Genomic DNA, 21,507 nt, shown 5'->3' with positions numbered 1-21,507 from the left:
GAAAAAGATTCCGCACTCCTGACTTTGAGCAAGACCCTCCAAATAAACACATTTAGCTTAGCTGGAATTTAGACCTAGATCTTTAACTCAACCCTCCATCCAGCAGACCCCACCAACCTTCAAGCTCTCACAGTGCAAAGTGAGATTTTCTTCAACTCTGTCCACCTCCTTGAATCCACCATCAGGGGTATCTTGGACTCCTCCAGTCACTAGACCCACTCGATGGTGTTCAGCTTCTGTGAGCTCCTTGGGCTGCTCTAGTGATGCCACCCAGTGCAGAAGAGATTCAATCTTACTCTTATTTTCTTCAAAGTCTTTGACAGCTCTAATCTGGAAACAGAGCAGAGTGCATAGGAAGCTGATAGATTACGAAGCACAGATAGGGTACATATGGGCTAGAATTCTGGTGTCAATAATGTCGTGCATTTTTTTATTTTTATTTTGCATGCCTCAGAAGCATCCCACTACAATTCTCAGAGCACTGGACAACACACAGCCTCTTATAAGTTTACCCAACTCCCTTCTAATGCAAAGGAAGGATCTTCCACACCAGTTCCAGGTTGTAGAGTGCTGTACCTTTTCTGTTTGCTGTTGCACCACAGTGCTCACAGCACTCTCAAGCTCCTTCTGCGCCGCCTCTGTCCTCTCTTGCAGGGACTGGTACTGCTCCTTAGCCTGGCAGAGCCTTTCCTGCAGGGATGCAAGTTCCTTGGGGTCCAGCTTGGTCCGGTTCTCCTCCAGGAACTCCTCTGTCGCTTTCAAGACACCGGCAAAAGAGGCTGCTCGGCTGTGCAGGCTTCTCTGCAGGTCCTAATGGCAGAAATCAAAAGAGCAGCAAAGAGAGTGACCATCTCTGGCATAACTGTAAACTGGTATTCACAGACTTGGAATGATGTTGAGTTCTTGAGGCAAGAGGCCACTGAATTCTGAGCAGAGATTATGCTGATTAGATTTCATGCTGTCCTCTTGATTTTATTAGAACTTTTGAATTATTAAGTTTGCTTTTATATATGGTGCACGTACCCTGCCCTGGGATTACCGGCTAGAGGGGTGTGTTACAAATGAAACAAAGCAAATAAACAAGCCACACGCCTTGCATTGTAACAATGACAGAACAAAACATGAGTGCAGATGCTAGAGTGCAGCAAGAAGAAACACCCAGCAACAGCCTGGTCACAAGATGTGTTGACTACCAGCTCCATCAAGGGAAACATAGTGCAGTGGTCCAGCCTACTGTAATTGTGTTCTCACCTTCACGTCACTCTGGCTCTGTTGCAGTACAGAGAGGTCCCCTTCCCTTGCTGCTCCCTGTGGATCCACCAGTCTATGCTCAGCCTGGTTCATCCAGGTGCACAACTCCTCCAGTTTCTGGCTACGTATTGCCTGCTGTTCTTGAAGTGTCTGTTTAGATTTTGGATTGTTTAACAAAAACAAAGCACCTGTTAATGCCTGTCAATTCAACTGTTAAAACCACAAATGCAAGCCAAACAAGTTGCAAAACAGAAAGCACTTAAGCAGATGCAGTCAATGGCTCGCAAGAGGGATCGTCTCTTTCTCACACACTCTCTCACTTTACCCTTTACTTTTTGCTCTAGATGGTCATTTAGGTCCATTGTCTGGCACAACAAAGCGCATATGGTTTAAAACGGAGTCATTTGTCATCTAGGTTCTTTCTTCTGCCTTTAGTTCCCTCTCTTAGCAGCCCATTTATCAAGGACTGATGTTGACCTGATGGCTTTTTCCTTGAAAGATGACTTATCAGAGGGAAAATGGATGGCAAAATCTGTGTGGCTCTTGCAGGAAAATCGGAGGAAGGAAGAATCTGGTCTCCTCCTTGAAGACCTTTCCTGCAAAATCCTTTTTTTTTTTTTTTTGGCATTCCAATGTAACACTTTTCATGCCTCTTTGCCTCTTTCTCCCACAGAGGGGTGGAGGAAACACATTCACTGAACCCAAACATAAATCATTTCCATGGAGGTAGTTATTCTGGCTTATGCTGTCAGGGCTAGAAAGCAATTAACCCAACTTTTGCTTGAAGCCCTGTTTTTGCATCCCAGTCTCAAGAACAAAAGATACCTGGGGAATAACAAGCTGTGCTGAATGACCTTGCACAACTGCTATAAACCCAAAAAATGTTATTTCTGGGAACAGTGGGAGAGCTAAAGAGAGACAGAGTGAGTGTGAGTGAATGTTGGACACTGCACCAAACCAAGTCCCAGATTATCCTCTTGGGAGTCCTGCAAATAGGGTGTCATTGAGCATGATGTGTGACCCTGGGCCATCCTTCTTCCAACCAGTGTGCAATTTGTCTTTCCCTTGGTGCCTTACGATCAAAACATACAAACTTCTGCCAAATGAAAAACAGGGTTTTTTTGTTCATTTTCAGACATTCCTTAAGCCAAATAACAGAAGCAGTTTGAGGAGGGGAGAGGGGAAAAGAACACTGCTAAAAAAGCACTCTTCAGCAGCATAACAAGATCTTCTCGCATTAGGGATGGGAGCACACTGAATCTGAAAAGGCAAAGCAAAACGGTTAATACACACAAACACACATACACAAAAAGAAGAGAGGCAGAATAGGCACACATTACAAGAGGACAATTGTTAAACAAAACCTTATTTGTATTAGCAGTGTCTGAAGGAAAAAGAGAGGCAGGGGCATGCAGTTATGGGGGCTGCAAAAGCACACCTGTATTGAGCATCCTTGTGTACACTTCTTAAGGGCCAAAGAGGATGCATTGTTGAACTCAGAAGCACAGCAAGGGTCTTAGTAGCAGATATTCTTCCTGTTCTTCGAATATTCACTCTACATTCTCTAGATCAGTGGAGGGCAGAATTCAAGCTTGCTGGATCTATTTTGTGCTTCACTAGAACCCAAAGATCCACCAACGGGAGCCTGCGAGTGTCTCTGACGTGGGTTCTAAACACCAGAACTGAGCTGAGCCCACAATCCTTCCACATTTATATTTATGCTTTCTAAGGATAGTCTTCTGAAAAAAGGGCAGGGGTAAGCAATGGGAGACTGGACCTACTGGGTAGATCTTTGGTTGATCTGCAATGGATTGGCAAGGATTTCTGCTCCCAATTATTTAACAACAGCATCAAAATTAGGCTGTTAAAGTGAGGAAAGCTTGAGGATAACCAAGAATGTGTTTATATCTGCTGGTAAAAGTACACCGAGGGCAAGAGCACCCTTAAATGTAAGACAGAACAGGGGCTGGAAGGGTAACTATGTTTGCAGAGACTGTACTCATTTTTCATAAAAGACTTTCTCCAGTCTGAGAGTAGTCAGAGGAACAGGGGGAGGGAGGTGGATTTTGATTAAACTGCAGCCCTGGGTGGGCCTTGTGTGCAACTGTGATAACAACCCTGCACTATTTCTACCATGTCATGCGTTTTGTCAAGTCCTAAACCAGGGATGGGTAACGGTGATCCCCTTTGACCAGCAGGTTGGAACCCCCCAAAATTTAAACAGTTACCAACAGCAAGCACTGCTTGCAAAGGTTCTCCCTTGGTACCCACAGCTTTCTCGACACACCTGAAATCAGATGATGGAGGTGGGAGAAAAGTGAGCATGGCTGGAGGAAAACAGACTTGCAGGCCAAGGGTTCCACCGACCTGCCACAAACCATAACATACAAGCCAGCACTCCTGGTTTGTTCCTCTACAAACAAAGCTTGGTGCTCAGTCTCTTGGCTTACTAAGTGTGGCTTGTTTGGAGATAAACAAGCCACGAGCAGCATTTTGCACAACACATTAAAGCAGAGCTCATGGTTTGTTGCTCCTGACTCTACAAAGTGAGGAGCGCAGCAGACACAGCTCCGGAGCATAAGCTAGCAGGCTGCTCGTTCATGTGCAAAACTGGACCACTGTGCCTGTTGCACTCATAATGTGCACCTAAACATCTACTACAGCTAAAAACTACAGTTAGCAACAAGTCCCCCAGACCCTGGGCTAACACTTGAGTCACAAATGTGCCACTTTTAATGCTCTGCTTTCTTCCCTCTTGCTCCATCCAGGGCATTACTTTAGGGCATTGAGAGGCAAGATTCAGCCCCACCGCCATGACAGAAACAAGCTTAACTGGTGTCCCCCACCTATTTGGAGTCCTGACTCACTCTGTGAAAGGGAGGATGGAAGGAGAGAGACACAGAAATGAGGCATCTCTCTGCTTTGAAGCAGCAGCTGACGCACTCTATGATGCCACAACTTAATTGCAAAAGGACGTGTACAGAAACTGTAGGAAGGGCAGCTTGGTTAAAGAGGAAAAGACACACATCCTGCTCCCTGTTAAATACGACACAGCAAAGAGGTTGCCACTCCACCACTGTCACCTGATCTGTCTGCTCCGCTTGCTGGAGACAGACCTGAAGGACCTCTGCCCGGGTGGCCAGCCTCTCTGAAAGTTCCCGGAAGGATGTCTGCAGCTCGTTCAGCAGCCTCAACAGTTGCCTGCTTTGTTCCGGGGACAAGTCTTGAGCGTGCTCAGAAATGAAGAACTGAATGTCAAGGGCTGTTGCATCAAGCTGAGCTTTGGTATCTGCAAGGGGCCTTTTCAGCTCCTGGCCATGTCAAGAGAGGGGAAGAGGGAGAAAATGTAGCCACTTTGAGACTTCAGTCACCCGCAGGATACCTTTGCAAGTTTCACCTGCTTGAATGACCAAGTGACCAGAGACTTTAAAACAAAAAAGCCTTAATGGTCCTTCATCAGGGGGGGATGCTTTCCCCAATGGCCTGAAATTGACACACTTAGAGCTAGGGAGAAGGGCAGAGAAATAGTTTGGAGCCAGTCTGAATTTATTCTCTGCCCCTCTGTCTCTCACACACCATGAATTTGTGAGTGGGTGAATGTGAAGTACCTAAGGATGGGTCAGTCTGTCATTTTCAGTTTCTCTCATTTTCTTATTTTTCCCATTCACATTTTTGCACCAGATTGTGTGTGGTTTTTAAGTCCTAATGAAAATTCAACAGCATTTTAGTATATACTTCAATTACACACATTTCTGTTATGTAATTTTGCCCAATAAACATATTTTTGCAGGCCATTCCCCCCTAATATAAAGCATTTTAATATGCTATTTTCATTAATATGTGCACTTACGTATGCTTTCTCCTAGTATATGCATTTTTGTACTAATTACAGGGCCGGCTCTAGGTAGAGTCCCGGTGGTGTGGGGCGCCGGGCCGGTAGGCCGGGCGCTGCGCGGCAAAGCCACGCAGAAGCCATGCTGCGCCCTGCGGGGGCGCCGGAGCGATCTCTGCCCCTCAGCGCCAGGGCGCACGACCTGCTCGAGACTGCCCTGACTAATTATTTGCTTGGAAAGGAACACAAAATTTGGAGAAGTGTGAATTTCAAAGGATGGCTGTGTTTCAGTTCACATATTGTTTCAGGACATGCATAGCTGGTAGGAAATGAGAACTGAAATCAATTTTTTCCACACAAAACTTTAGAGGCATCCCAGGGTACAAGCTCTTTCTCCCTGGGAACCTGATGTGGAATTGCAGCCTGATGCAGAAGTCTTGGTTTGCTTCCCAAATGCTCTCCTTACATTTGTAATATCTTAAAATATACATTACAACTACACCCTAAGACTTCAGGGTATGCTCTGGTTTCCCTTCCTGTCCCAAAGAAGCTAAACCCCACCAACCCTGCCCTGGGGAGCTTCTCATCACCCAGAAAAACAAGAAATGCCTGGCAATGCTACATTCTAAGTCAAACCAACATTGGCTGGGGCTGATGGGAGTTGTAGTCTGAAACATTTGGAGGGCACCGGATTGGCAAAGGCTGTTCTAAGTAGAAAGGAATTGGCTGGCAGCCCTACCACTCTCCCCAAATAGCAGGTCATGCAGCTTAAGATCTGGCTTCGCAGCCATATTATCTTGGGAGGAGCCAGTAGCAAACTCAGCCATGCCACACACCCACAAAAAGCTCTCAAGAGCTCCAGGCGGAGAAGAGGAAATATTTTTTTCCCCCAAATGCCAGATCATAAAGCTACACAATTCATAGCCATAAATGGTTATAACTTACAACAATCACAGTCTTGCACAAACGGTTATGTTGTCTACTGGCGCAAAATGCATGAGTGATGCTAATTGCCATCATAGATCCATTTTTAGATCATAATGCAGACCACCCTGCATGGTGTGGGGGTGGGGGGAGTGGAGCTTTGCCTAGGCAAGCAAGGAGTCTCCACTAAGCAGAGTTCTTGAATCTTGCCAAAAGGTGCGAGGTGGGGGTGGGAAATAAAACAGGAGTAGAAGGAGGGCAACTCAGGGCAATGAAAGAAAAGTGGAAGAGGGTGCGGGGGTGGGGGTGGGGATGAATGAGGGGGGGGAAAGAGGCCTACCGGCCTCTCTCTGGCCCTCCTAATTCATCCACCAGAATTTCCATAAAGGCAACCTTTGGTGGTCAGGATGCTGCCTAGGAACTAGCAGGAAATGGCTACCACCATAAAAGCCCTGTTTGTGAAATACCCTGAAGCATCTGGCTCCATAAGGGAGCAACACACTCAACCAGGCAGACCAATGATCCAATACAGGAGGGTCATTCTCATGTGGGTAACTGTTATTTGCAGAGCTGGAAAGGTCCCAGAATGAGTTTGTAAATACTGAGGACAGCTTCCTAAACATATGCCTTTTTACAAATATTGAGTAGCTGATAGGATAATTGCATTCATGGTTGAAATGAAGTGAGCCAAGGCAGAAGTACCAAAGTGTCTGGTCCCAAGGGTGCTCTCAGCAGAGAGTATAGGCCCCCTAGTTAGCATGTGGACAACCAGGAACTCCCCACCCCCTCCGTGGGAAGTTACCACCCTCCCAGTCAGGCTTAGCCTGTGACATTGCTATGGCAACTACCTTGTAGCTCTGGAGGCAGGAATTCAAGCTGCTGGCATCAGTTTTAGTGTGGGACTCTAGATGGTTGAGTAACTCTGTGGTGTCAGACGCCCAGCTCAGCAGCTCCTGGAGCCTGCCCTGCAGCTTCTCATGCTGCGCCAGGATTTCAGCCTCAAAATGAAACAACAACAGAGAAATAATAATTAAAACCTGAATAGGAACAAAAGGGCAAACCAAGGTCAGCCAAAGATGCCGAACCTTAACAAATATTGGCATTTTAGCTGACAGGCGCAAAACTCTGGCCTATTCTTGAAGCAAAAGTGTCTCCACAAGGTGACTCTTCCCTCAAGATCCATGTGGTAGGAGAGCTCTTGTGAACGGGCTCACATATAGCAGCAGTAGCAATAGCTGCTTTTTAAACAATGCTTGCCACTTTTTTGGGGGGGGGGAGCGCTACAAAGGAAGTCTTTTTCAGTATGCAAGAAATTCCTATTGCTTAATTATTTGGCATTTCCTCCAAATCATCTGCTGCCCACAAAGAGAACAAGAACAGGATGCTGGAATAGATGGGTGTAGGTGTGATCTAGCAGGCCTGTTCTTATATTCTTATGCTCTTAATGGCACGTTAAGGACAAACGGGGGTTAGAAAGTTGATGTGAGTTTTAATCTACTGTGAATAATGGCTGGTTTTTCTTATTGATAATTTTATTGCTTATCATTTTTGTAGACCACTTTGAGATCTATTTTTACTATCAAGTAGTATATATATATATTGTGAAATGAATGAATAAAACAAACTTCCACTTATGCAATGTGTGTGTGGGGGGGGGGACATTCAGACATGAAACCTTTGCAGCTCAATTTTGCTTGCATACCTTGGCCCATTTTCTACCCCTTCTAGGAAAAATATGGGTTGCTTCCAGACAGGAATTTAATATTGTAATAAAAGTTGTTCGGATATTGCAACAGGATTCTTTTTTAACACTGTATTTTCCCCAGAAAGCGTAGATCCAGATTAAACGGGGGGGGGGGATACAGGCTGGCATTTTGATGCCAATGATGTTGTGTGGATGTTGCAAAAACAACAACTCCTGCATGTGCGAGGAGCAGTCACCCCACAATAAACACCTGCCTGGAAGGACCCTGGAAGGGTGGGTCCTGTGCTTCCAAGAACATTCCTTTTCCATAGAATCGGCAAGCACCTTCTTTGAACAAACATGGAGCCTCCTAGCTAAAGGAAGGCTGTAAGGAGTGCAGTACCTTTTCTGCTTCTGTCGCAGCACGAAGGTTCAGTAGCCAAGAGTCCAGGGCCTCACTGACGGAGCCAAAAGACTTCTGAAGGTTCTTGGCATCTTTCTCCAAAGCTTTCAGTAATTGCTCAGGGACTTCCCAGGGAGGGCTGGATACAATCCCTTTCACTGCCTCCAGCTCCTGATTCATTGGAGCCGACAAGTTCCTCAGCTCTGCGTCCAAGGCCTAAGGGGCAAAAGGGTACCTATAAGCAGACATCTAAGCAAGCCAAATGGTCCTGCCAAGGCTGGCTAGAACTTGAGCCACACACTCCCCCTGTCTGCTGTTAGGGCTTCTCAACTCTTTTCAGGTCATGGTAAATCCTGTCCAAGCAGCAGAACCCAAGAAGCTCTTGTACATGTGTCATTGTCCAAGCATGAAGCAAGATTTGGTCCAAATAGTTCAATCCAGTAGGAGTAAAAAAACAAAACCAACAATTGTAATCTGGTATAAGGGTGTGGACCAGGGTTCAATTCTCACAATGGCCCTGAACTCCCTTCTACAGTTTTCGGCATGCGTGCACACACACAATACTCTCTCAGCCTCATTCGCCTAGTGTGATCTATATCACAGGGGTAGATCGGACCAAAGACTAAAAGTACTTTGCAAAAACTGCAGAGGATGTGAAAAGAATGAACAGCAACAGTAACTCATCTGATCGAGTGGACTGTAGTCCACAAAAGCTTACGCCTTAACAAATTTGAGGTGCCACGAGACGCTTCAGAACTCCCTGAGAAGCTTACAGGCAGAGCAAGTTGACAAGGAACAAAGGTGCTCTCCTGTGAATTGCCATAGTGGCCAGCCCACTGGGGAAAGTGACCTTTAGGTGTGAAAACCAAAGCCGCTCCTCTTACCTCAGCCTGGCGAAGCAGTTCCCGCAGTGCTGCTGAACTCAGATCTGCAACTTGAACCCGCTGGATGCGCATCTCAATGTCACGCACTCTGGACAGGAGCACAACTAATTTCTCATCATAGCTGAGGCAAAGCTGTTTGCTGTGTGAAGCCTATGGAGTCAGAGGCATTAAAACACCGGTTTTAGACAGAATAGGACAGAGATATAGACAAAGCACAACAATCTTGGACTTTTCTATTTGCATGGTTCTAGCTTATCTCATCTAAAAACTGCATTTCTTGTGTGGCCAAATTTCATTTTTTGTATATAAAATATTATATTTGTATATAAAATATTAATTCTTAAAGAGATTGTAAGGTTTCCCTGATAGTGGCCTGTCTTCTTGAGACTCTCTCCCAGGAGGGACTCACCAGTCTACCTAGCTATCAACCTTCCAACATCTGGTTAAGAAATCCTTCTTACATTTGGCACCAAATGCTTTCTGGCAGGACCATATCCACTCAATACAGCCTGATACAAGCAAGCACCTGTCATTACCATGTGGTGTCAGCTGAATGAATGGAGGTTGTAGTGTGGCCAGAAACAGCTGCAGAGGCCTGACTGGGCGGCCTGATGGGCCTAAATTGGCCTGCAGACTTGAGGTTCCCCACCCCTGACTTTCAGGCTGTATTTCAGGGGTAGCCAACTGCCATAATCTCTGATCATTGGCCATACTGGTTGGGTTGATGGAAGTTGGAGTCTAAAACATCTGGAGGGTACCCTATTCCCCCACCCACTATATCACATATATTGGGCATCTAACTTCATCTTCCTTGCACTCTTAGGGGGCAAGTCAAGCTCCAAACCATGATGGGGAAAGAGCCACCTCTCCACCTGCCCCTCTTCACTGAAGCTGGGCAACTGTAAAGGAAGACATAGGCAGGGCTGCACCAAAGGGAAGGGGGCCTGGTTTAGCTTGCTCCTTCAGCGCGGACTACCTGGCCTCCAGAGCAGTGGTGTAGTGGTAGAATTTGAAGTGCATCATGGCAGCTCCCAGAGCCATCCATGGCCAAGTCATCAAGATAAGCGTGGCTGCAATCATGTTCATAGTTTCCTGAGGAGTCAGCTCTCCTTAAATGTAGAGATGTTCCCTCCTGACTGCATAGATTCAACAGGTAAAATATACTAAGCTTCAGCAAAATAAAAAATAAAAAATCCAGAAGCTGAAATGCAACTGTTAGCATTTCACCAGGAATGCAAATCACCTTGCCAAAAGGAAAATGCTACAATTTAAACTGCTTGCATGAATTCAAAGGAGAGAAGCATTTAGCCTCTTGCTTATTTTTTCTCATGTTCTTGACTTCCTCTATGCTTATCTGTCACAAAGCTGAAAGCCTCATTAGTGCCTCATTTACTCACCAGAGTGAGGAGGCTCCATAAATTACCCTGGTGTTCTGGTAGATGCTGTTGCTGCTCTGATAGAGTGCCAGAGGTGCACTCCCCTGTGTCTCCCAACCCACCCTACACCACTGCTCGAGAGATATACTTTCATGTCAGCTGTCCAGCTAGCTTCACAATATGAATAAATGACTCTGAGATTAATAAGTCCACCTACCTTGGCAAGTTTGGGGGTATCTTGGCATCTCTCCTCCCCACTGCCTTCAACCACACAGGTGGGTTCATCAGCATCCTTGCTTTCTCTGGTCGTTTTTGAGGTTTCAGTGTCTTGCATAGGTGCTTTTCGCCTAGAAATATCCCTCTTGCTTTCTGGAAACTCTTGGTCTTGCAGCATCTGTGCCTCTGGCTCCATTTTCTTGTCTCCCATAGAACCAATGTGCCACATCTCTTCTGCTTCTGCATCCACAGGCACTCCTTTGACAACAGCACTTCCATAGTTTCTAGTTAGCTCCTGGACAGCATCCTCTTGTCTGAGCAAAGGCACAGAATGATAATGACTTATCTTGTCCTCTAGGATCTCTCTATTTTGCACAGGTTCTGTCTTGAGTGCAGAAGGCCCTGAGGATTCTGTGCCAGCTACCTTAGTAGTAACATTAGCTTTTTGGACCTTTGAGATAATTGGTTCTTTGGCCTTTTCTTGAGATACACTTTCTTCCAGATTATCTACCTCTACCAAGGAATCTTGGTAAGTTTTAGTCTCTTGCTCTGTTAACTCTCTGGGTGACTCTGTCTTTGGGGTAACATTCACTTTCTGATCATCTGTGATGTTCGCTTTAATTCTGTCTTGCTTGTTCTCTTTTCCAAATGCCTGTGGATCTAGTCTCTCAACCTCCGCTTGTTCTACTGTGGTCTGGCTGCTGGTCACCCTGTCAGATATATTCTCCTGGAACGATTCTAGAACCCCAGAGGCCAACTCCTCCTTGATCCTTCTCATCAAAGTTTCCTTGGAATCTGGGTTAGGAGGGGATGACCTTTCTTGGGAAGAGCCACACACCCTAAGTGGTTCTGTTGGGGCAGCAGACTGCTTTTTATTCTTTTTTGTTTTCTTCTTCTTGGTGCTTTTTAAGTCAATACTTTCTGAAGTGAGAAGATCCCAGGGTCTTAATTGAGATCCAGGGCTTGGTAGTTCAGTCTTGATGTCCGCACACAGCAGCTCATCAGAGGCCTGTTTCTTGGGCTCTACAACTGTAGGAAGTCCTTCAGAATTTATGAAATCATTTTCTTCCTCCGTCTGACCTACAGAACTGAGTTTCTTGGGTGTTGACACCTCCAGAGGTTCCAAGTGTACGATACCCTGAGCTTTATTCTGGAGGACAATGGCTGCAGCATCACTCTCTTCCTGAGTAAATCTCTTGTCTTGTTCCTGGTCCCCATTAATTGTCTGGTTCATCATCACATTCATCCCAAACTTCTCCTCCTGAGACACAATTCCTTCCAATTTCTTTTCAATCTCCTGATTGTTTCCTCCTTGCTTTTCCAATTCGCCTTTCAGGAGTTCTTTCCCTCTCAACTTGCTTTTCCTCCTAACATTTTTTTTCTGCGCTTTAACTTTCAGGGCATCAGCTGGGTCTAACATATAGGCAAGCTCAGGTGCCAGCCTGCCTTCTGCTAAAAGCTGACTGGCCAAACTATCCAGTGCAGAAGGAAAAGGAAAGGAGGCTGGCACCGATTCAACCACTTCTTCTGGCATCTCTTGAATCCCTTTTGAAGAGTTGTTAGTGGCCTCACCAGTTAGGCTGCTCTCCATAGCTGAAGGTACTGGAGTCTCTTTCTCATCATGATTCTCAGCAGCATATTCACAAAAGCCTAACACTTCAGACATGGAGGTCCCATTTTGCAGCAACAGCTGAGGCTGCTGATCTTCACGTTCTTCCAGGTTCTCATATTCAGATGTATCATTGCTTATTGGAACACTTTCTTTAACTGCGCTGGCTAATTCCTCACTGACTAAGCCCCTCTCAACTGCCTCTTTTAACGCTACTCGTTCTCCACTCTTAGGACCAATAATTCCTCCAGCCAAGAGCTGATTAACAGCAATGGTTTTAGCTGTATCTTTATCTAGCACTTCTCTCTCCAAAGCAGATGCCAGTGTCAACCTTTGACAGGTTGAAGTCTCCATAATGCCACCTGTGTCTGCTTGAGCCTGCAACAACCTCAAGGCAAGCATGGGGTCTACCTTGCCAAGCTTAACTGCTTGTGGATATGAGAGTACATTCCCAGTCACTTCATCTTTGAGGTCTCGAAAAGGAACAACTTCCAAGTATCTCTGCCCTGACTCAATGTCAGTTTTGCTTTTCCTGACCAGTTCTGGATAGGAGACCAGCCTACAGCTCTCTGGATCAATTATTGCATGCTTCATTCCAGAGGATGCAATGGCCTTTTCCATAACTGCTTTGGGCAAGAGTCCTTCCTTCACAGCTTTAGCCAATATAATCTTCTGGCCAGAAACAGGGTCAAATATGCTTCCAGTTGAGGCTTGTATTTCTTGAACATTGTTTTGAAAATCTGAGCTGACTAATCCCAGGGATACAGCTTGAGGCAAGGGCATAGGTTCCTTTGTTTCTGGGTGAATGTACTGATGCAAGCATATACTTTCTGCCTTTCTGAGATCTTCATAGAAGCCTTGGTCAATCAATCCATGTTCCACAGCATCCTCCGCGGAAAGTCTCAAGCCTGTCTTGTGGTGAATAATCCCTCCATCAGCTATCTGCTTGGTCAGGAGTTGAAAGGCTTTCTCCTTGGTGAGAAATCCCTTTTCCACAACCTGGGTGATTGTCAAAGGTTCTTTAGTTTTAGGATCTAAGATGCCTCCTATTTCAGCCTGCAAAGTGATTAGCTTCTCTTTGGTTGCATCCTCAGCACCTTTCCCCTTAGATGCTTTCTCTAGTTTCTTAAGATCTTCTTGGTTAGATTGCTGTATGAGGCCATGGTTAGAAGCCAATGTGACTGACAGTTTCTTGCCACGCTTGAAGTCAACAATCCCACCGGTAACTACTTGCCCTTCCAGGATTCGTGCAGCAGTTTCTTTGTCCAACAGACCAACCTCAGATGCATCCTTGATGGAGAGAATGGTTTTTCGAAGTGGATCTATAACACCACTTATGGCTTGATCAGATGCCAGCACCTTCTGCATAAGTTTCTCATCCATCAGTCCTTCACCAATTACTTCTTCAGTGGTTAATGATTCACAGGTCTCAGCATCAAAGAAGCCACTGAATATTTTCATCTTGTCCATCAGTTTTATGGCTGTATGGCTGGGTACAACTCCACAGGCAATTGACTCATCTAGGAGCATCTTCTTCCCTGTCTGTTCATGAATTATGCCACCATCCTGAAGCTGCATCAGCAATATTTTAAGGGTGTTGTCTTCTCCCAAGTCTGGGGACAGTTTTGGTGATGCAGAACTATCAGTTTGATGGAAATGATCCATTTTTCCTTCAATCCTCAACTGTTCTTCCATAATATGGTCATCTGTAGATTTCCCTTCAGCTTGATAAAGACTTTCAACTGATTCATTTCTCACTTTTCTAATACTTAGCCAATTCATAGAGTCAGCGCCTGCTGCATCTTCTGCTGCAAGAGTGACATTTTCAATAGCATTGTCCTTCAAATTTTGAGATTCCTCTGGTTTCTCCAAATCAACAGTGGATATAGCGGTTCCTTTTTCAACAGGATCTATTTCAATACCAGTCTCCCACTCTTTGAAAACCATCTCTTCTGCCTGTATTTTTGCAAATGTAACATTTTCCCACGAGATCTCCACATTTGCGGATTCTATTTCAAAGCTGGAGTCCTTGGTGGATTTGGACCCTGGCAGTTCAATTTCATCCCTGCTCTGGTTCATTGTCAGGTTTTGCTCTCTTCTGGAGTCATCCATTTCACTTTTAAGGTCTCCCATAGGATCCACTTCCATCTCTGGCGTCTTTACATTCACACATTCTATTTCTTTCTCTGGAAGTTTTCCAATATCTATTTCAAGTGTTTCGTTAGATGGACAAATTTCTGAGGGCATATTTCTTTCAGGCTCTTCTTTGGACACAGATAAATTGAATTCAAATTCCTTCAAAGCGAATTCATTATGGGCTTTAGCAACCACAGTTATTGTCTTCCCATCCTCAAAATCATCCCATTGTTGGGGTTGGCTTTCACTAGTTTTTAAGGGATGTGCATTAGATCCATTATCTTGAGCTGCAACAAGCATTTCAGCAAGGTTACTTAACTCCCCATCTACAAGTAGCAATTTTTGGCCATTGTTGATGTTGACATAGCTGTGAGTCATCAAATGAAACAATGTCCTTTCTTCACAGCTTCTTTGTGGACATTTGCTTTGGTTCTTAAGGTCCCCTGGGCTATCTGAGGGGAGGATACTCCTTTCCTGCCTGCTTGGAGAATCTGCAAGGGGCATGTTTGGCATGACATCAGGAAGGTGGGTTGATTTCAGTTTTTCGATGGCATCTCTGCCCAGAATCCCTCGATCAGCAGCTTTCTCCCAGGCCAGGATCTCTCTGGTTTGGGGTATGAAAAGTGCCTCAATGTGTTGCCGTTTGCTTAGAATCTTATGGGCCAGCTCAGAAGACAAGATGCCTTGCTCCAGGGCATCTGTAACAGGGAGAATCTCACCTGACTTGGGCTGCAGAAGACCCATAAATGACCAAAGGGATTCTAGAATCACTACAGCAATTCTTGATGCTACTAAGTCTTTCCTCACTGCTTCATCCAGTGAAAGCCTGTCTCCTGTAACCGTATCTATAATACCACCTGTCTGTAGCTGTCGGACCAGAAGGGCACAAGCCAGATCTTGGTCAATCAGATTATGTCTTATGGCTTCATCCACAGTCAGTCGATGGCCGCTTTTGGGGTCCACAATGCCACCAGCAAAGAGCTGTGCTTCCAGCAACCTCACAGTCACCTGCTTCTCTATTAGCCCTTCCTGAACTGCACGGAAGATGCTCACTTTCCGGCCTGAAGTTAAGCTCACCATCCCACCTGCCAGCTGTTTCACTGGGAGCAGCCTCAGTCCTGTCTCCTGGTGAAGGATGCACTGCTGCATCAGGTTGCTCAAGCTAATTTTCTTGGCTGAATTGGGGTCAATCAAGTCCTTGCAAGACCTCAGACGCGAAACCAACTTCCCATGAAGGTGGGTGGTAATGCTTCCTCTTTGAAGAGCCTCTTCTAAGCTGATCCTGCCTTGGCTGGAAGGGTCTACAAACCCGCCAGTGAGAATCTGCACTTCTGAGATTTTCAGCCCAATGCTTTCACTGATGGTTCCATCTTCCATTGCAGCCACAAGTGGAAGAAACTGCTTCCCTTTGGCATCTATGCTGTCTACCAGCTGGACGGCACTCTGCAGTTCCTCCAGTAGCTTGTAGATCCTGTCGTTTATGATGCCTCGTGCCAGGCCTTCTGCCAAAGGGAGCTTTTCACTGGTATTGGGAACCACAAGGCCAGCTGTGATCACCTGGGCTTCCAGCAGTATAAGGCCTGTTTCTTGGTCTAGGAGACCTTTTTGCATGGCCCCCCAAACAGGAAAGACTTCCATTGTGCCAAGGTCCAGCACTCCTGCCACAGTCTCAATTCCCTAAAGAGAGGAAGGGGGAGGGGGAAGAGAGAGAGAGAGAGAAAAAAAGTTTAAGACCCGGGAAACTACTATGAAGGTGTTTGTTAACTATAAAGCACCCCCAAGTCCAATGATGTCTCAGTCTTTTAAGGTACTAGAGAGCAGATTCCCCAATGAATAAGGATTCTTTTGTAAGATTTTGGTTTTGGAGGTTGTTTGGAGCTCAATCTAGCCAGCCATAAGTGGCTACTCTGAGACATTTCGGACACCCGTCAAGAGGAGCAAAGCAGCCAAAGCAGCAAGATGGACCGAGTGGCCAAGATGTTCCACATAAAGATACAAAGACAGATGAGGAAAGAGAGAGTGCCATGCACTCACCACCCTTTGGCATTTATATATGCAGAGAGAGAGAGACAGGTTGCACAGAAGAGCCACAAGACAGGGTCACCAACAGGAAGCAAAGGGAAAGGGAGGAGGGGAAGTGGCACAAGCTTAGCCCCTTCCTCAAGCTTCCCATAAGCTTAGTACACACACAGGCATGAAAAGTGGCAGTCCATGGAAGAAGAGGCAGCCATGCCATTGAGCTCTTTCTCCTGACCACTTAAATGGCAGCCTCTCACATTTCAGCACAAAGTTCACCCTCACCATGGTGTTTCAGAAGGCTTCAGAGCCCTGTCTCATGACATATCAAAATCCAGCCTAGAATAAGCAAGTACTGTGGGCAAGGGGTGTGTGTGTGTGTGTGTGAAAACACTGGAACCAACTTGAACAGGTATCAAGGTGCAACAAGGACCTCAGACACTGCTCACACCTACATCTAGCAGTGATTTCTCAACAGTATCCCTGGGATTCCTTAGTCTTCTGTCCGGAGGCAGATTATGGAAGATAAACTGCCTGAAGGACCCAGCTTGTCTGCCATTAGTCATCTCTCCATCACAATTGCATTTGCAGGAAGGGCAAGCCAGGAGGCGCTTTCGGCTCATCCAGGGCGACTACTGTATTCTGCAGATGAGATGCTTTAGCTGGTAAACTAATGCTGAAAGGAGGCCTACACATCTCAATGCGTTTCTTCCAAACATAAACTGCTTTGCATACGATTCTAAGCCATGATTTGATTAAGCCACAGTTTACTTAACAACCACAAGTTAACAACAAGTTAACAGATGGTCAAACAAGCCACAATTTATTCCTCCAAAGTTTGGTTTGCTTACCAACTGCTTTTGCCTTGGTGAACACCTGACTGAAACAAACCATGGCAAAAAAAGGATGCTGAGTTTGCCTGTAATACCAGGCCATAGTTAAAACAAACCAAGATTTGAAAGTGAACAATAAACCATAGATTGAAATCATGGATTGTTAGAAGAAAACAAATTAAGCTACTTGGCAGAGTTGGCACAAAATTCCAAGTTTAGCACTGTGTGCAAACTAGGTCACAGGCTCATCACAGGAAGTTTTCAAAAGCTGAGCCTGACCCTCTACACACACCCAAAGGTGATGGAGGGAGAGGCATAATGATATTCCTTTGAGTTCTATGGATGACAGAATAAATGTAGTGGAGACCACAGATATTTATAGAAAGGACTTGAAATGACTTACCCAAGGACACTGCAGTTGAGCTTATGGCTATGCTGCAGTTTGAACTAAGCCTCCCAATATACCCAGAACTCTGTCCCCTAGAGCACACAATGGGAATTTCATGGACTCTTAACCTGCACTTTTGCACTAAATTGGAAATCTGGTGAAGGTGGTTTAGCTGGGAAAAGGGAGGGAGATGTAGCACTAAGTAGATTTGTGAAATCGCCACACCTTGGCCATCTCAGCCTGCACTGCACATAAGCCCATATTTGGGACACTGGTACAGATGCCATTTTGGCTGGGGTCTGGACTGCACTATGTCCATGGAGGCCAGCTTGCCATCCAGACCATGGGTGCAGCTTGCAGGCAAACAAGCCTGATAAGGCATCCAGACTTCCTAAGAAGAGGCTGTGCTCTTTCTGGCTCCAAATGATACACCTGGCAGAGCTAAGAGGTGGCCCTGACAAAGCTCCATTTCATGGCCCAGCAGGGCAGGGGCCCACTGGAAAGGCCTACAAAGCCTTCTTGCACCACAATCAAGACTCCGAACATGCACATCCAGATATTAAAATCAGCAAGAGAAGAAAAGAGAGAGAAAAGAGGGGAAGGACAGGAGTCATAAAAGGCTTTTTACTTACCCGAGTTGTGGGGTTTGCCGTGAGCAGTGAAAGAAGACAGAGCCTTTATGGAGCAGCTCAGCCGTATGGCACACACAGTGTAAAAGCTGGGGGGTGTTAGCATCCGGCATGCGACTGTTTGTTTTGCACAAAAAAGTAGAAAGAACAATATCCCCCCAAAAACACACACACCACGTTTTCTCATTTCCTGAGTGAGGCTTTTGGTGTGACCTCCAGATTGTTAGTTTTTAAAAAACGACAACACAAAATTGGAAGCAAGGATGGCAGTTAATCTGAACAGTAATTCCACATGAACACAAACCAAACAGGGACACATCATGCTCAATGCAGAGAGTTCTGTCATTTTGGTTTGGGCGTGCAGTTTCCCATTGCTTTGAACCAGACATTTTCAACCAAGATCTAGAGATTCTTCCATGAGCAAAAAGGTTTTCAAATGGCTCCCCAAAGGATTCCTACAATTGTGACGCACTCAAACCAAAGTAAAAGGTAAATCCACACACAAGTGGAGACGTCTAAAAGCAGCTTTCACCCACATGGTACCCTCCAGATGTTTTGGGCTACAGCCCCATTTGCCCCAGCCAGCACAGACACATGGGACTGGGGCTGACCAGAGTTCCAGTCCAAAGCATCTGGAGGGAGCAATGTTGGTGACAGCTGGTCTACAGCTTCCTTGGAAAAATCAATTCCTCTCTGGTCATTCTGCTCCACTCTGGCCTTTCTTCTTTAGACCCCTGCTAGTTCACATGCGTCTCCTGCAGTGGGCAGCCAGAAGCAAAGTGTGCTGGCTCCCAGCGAGTTACAAGAGGGAACAATGTGAGCAGATCAGTATAGCCTTTTCCATGGATGGATGGAACCTCCTACCCCTGAAAAGCTGGTACATACAACCTTTAGCCCAAATACTAAAAAGGGCAACAGTGCTTTCTTCCTGGCTTAATAGGTTCATTAGTGCTTCAAGACAAAGAGGGAGGTAGCAAGCGTCAAAACATAACTCCACACAGATATACATATTGCATTGGACACATGAATACCACACTTGCGTACATGTAATATACAGAGTATACCCAGGCAGGACTCCAGAAGAACAAACCAAGAAACACAGATGGGACAGGTGTTCAAAGACATTTTTGCCAGAAGGGAGGGTGGCATAAAGTGGAGCTCAGAAGCGTGTGGAAGAAATGTATGAAATATTTTCTGCTAGTGAAGTATCCTATTATTGGAATAACACAGCATTGTCATGCCATGTGGATGGGGAGGTGAGGAGGGGGAGAGATTTGTTTTCCTCTTGTTTGCTTCAGATTAGAAGCATGCATTATACTTAAGTCAGGTTCTTGGTTCCTTTTGCTGGCTTTTCTGTTCCACTCCATGACCTCACTTGCCTCCCTTAGCTTCTCCCCCCCCCCATCATAACTGTTAGTAGCAGAGCTGGCCCAGCCATTAAAGAGCTACTGGGTCTTGGAACAGCCTCTGATCCTTTCTCTCTTTCTATCTCTCTTTTCTTTGCTACCTACCTACTTACCTGCCCCTGACACCTGAACTCTTCACCTAAACTGGGTCTGCAAAACTCTAGGCTACTGTAATTTATGCCTTTAAATTCATGCTGAAAACTTCTCCTTTTGTGGCAGTGCTGCAAGCTTATAATGGAATTAATCATCATCATCACCATAGGTGAAAGACATCCTTGGAAATCTCCAATCCCAGATTACATGGGGAATGCACTCATTTTTAGTGTATTGCTGAAGAAACAAGGTGGGGTGGCCAAAGTCTTATATTTTTTTCCTAAGAGAATGTGTCAGCTAGCAGCTTTCCTCTTTACTTTAGCATGGTTGCAAAGGAACCTGAGTATTCCAAACTTCTCTTCTACAAGGCACAGGAGCCCCCCACAGGCAACGAGTCTGGCAACCCTAGTCTGTCATCCGCCCAAATCAACAAGTTTATGAAACTCTCTCTTGTCTCGCCCTTCAGAAACCAATTCAGCAAAGGAGGAACCTCTTCAGAATGCAGAAGATGGGAGAGAATGGGATGGAGCTGACTAATAAGGATTTTCAAAAGCCATCAGGGCTGTGGATGAAGGGACAAGTGCTGCCAAGAACAGATTCTCCCTCCCACCCCTGGGGAGGGAAAGAAAGAAAGAATATCACAAACTGGGGAGGATACTGGGATGGAGAGAGGAGGGATACCTTATGGGCGGTCTCCTGGGCCATGTGACTTTGGAGCTGCTGGAGCTGTTCAGTGGAGTCAGAGCACAGCTGGTCATAAGTCTTCTTGAGGACATTCAGCTGGGTCAAAATGTGTTCCTTCTCCTCGGCAGAAAGCCTGCAGGTTGGCACATAAGAGACATCTCTTTATATAAGCATGGCAATTGTGAAACCCTAAAAGGATGTCTGCTGAGATTCTGGGTTGCAATATGGCTTCAGGCCTGCAATATTTTGAGTGGAGGAAATGGCCAATTTAGCCCTATACTGCTTACTCCAACTGGCAGGCTCCAGGAAACCTGATGCAGAGGTCAACCCTGGCATCTTATAGATTCAAAGCATGTGCTGCATCATTGAGGTGCAAACTAACACCTCTGTGGCCAAGTCAAAAACACTCCATCAGCAACGACAGCCTGGAAATTTCCTCCCTAGCTCCTGTGTTTCTACAGGACATCCATTTCAAATTTCCATCTTTGTTTTCTCAGGATGACAGCATAAAACACTCAGAGAAGTTAAGTGAATTTAAAAATAGGGAAAATGCAAGCTTAAACTCCATCCCCACCCCTTGCAACAACCAAATATGCAATAAACCAAACAAATTAAATTATTTATCCCAACTCACTTGTGTCCATGCTTTGCAAGGAAGATCTGAGCAGTTTTGATAGCTTCCGAGACTTGCTCCTGCTTTGTAACCAATTCCTCATTTAGAACCTGATGAGAAGAAGGAGAGAACTTTGTTCAGAAGGGCAAGAAGGGTGACACATCTCTAAGATCTAGTGACACATGTCCAAGCACTGGAAGAAGCTCAAGAGCCAGTGACTCAATGCAGCCTTCCAAGCAATGTTGGCTGGAACTGATAGGAGTTATAGTCCAAAACATCTGGAGGGCACCAGATCACCACAAACTAGACTAGTAATTCCAAATAGATCACAAGTTCCCAGCATCAGAATTAATTGGCTTTTGTCTTTAAAAAATTCTCAGAAGTTCCAAATAGGTAACAGTTAATTTGGGGATTTAAGAAATCAGCTAATTAGTAACAGGAATGAACCTGCATTTGGAGTAATATTTGAAGCAGGGAATTCTTTCTGAAGAAAACAGCTTCAGAGAGAGAAAGGGGGGGGCAGACAAAAA

General features: G+C 45.5%; 1 protein-coding gene across 20 annotated transcripts in view; it reads right to left on the bottom strand.

Annotated features, from left to right (window-relative positions):
* MACF1 (microtubule actin crosslinking factor 1) overlaps positions 1-21,507 on the bottom strand; it is a 292,907-nt gene that overhangs the window by 109,230 nt on the left and 162,170 nt on the right. For 18 of the 20 annotated variants that reach the window (XM_088672217.1, XM_060275855.2, XM_088672215.1 and 15 more), the window contains 10 exons: positions 20,999-21,087; positions 20,362-20,497; positions 10,572-15,992; positions 8,979-9,128; positions 8,095-8,310; positions 6,856-7,005; positions 4,335-4,562; positions 1,252-1,401; positions 577-810; positions 118-330 (listed from right to left, as the gene is read on the bottom strand). In XM_088672217.1, the coding sequence (XP_088528343.1) occupies positions 118-330; positions 577-810; positions 1,252-1,401; positions 4,335-4,562; positions 6,856-7,005; positions 8,095-8,310; positions 8,979-9,128; positions 10,572-15,992; positions 20,362-20,497; positions 20,999-21,087 (6,987 nt within the window). The remainder of the gene's footprint in view (positions 1-117; positions 331-576; positions 811-1,251; positions 1,402-4,334; positions 4,563-6,855; positions 7,006-8,094; positions 8,311-8,978; positions 9,129-10,571; positions 15,993-20,361; positions 20,498-20,998; positions 21,088-21,507) is intronic. The other 2 variants (XM_088672219.1, XM_060275860.2) reach the window with 1 other exon arrangement.

The sequence above is a fragment of the Zootoca vivipara genome, chromosome 6, assembly GCF_965207765.1.
Source record: "Zootoca vivipara chromosome 6, rZooViv2.hap1.1, whole genome shotgun sequence".
NCBI lineage: Eukaryota > Metazoa > Chordata > Lepidosauria > Squamata > Lacertidae > Zootoca > Zootoca vivipara.
This window is presented reverse-complemented; position numbering and strand designations above follow the sequence as displayed.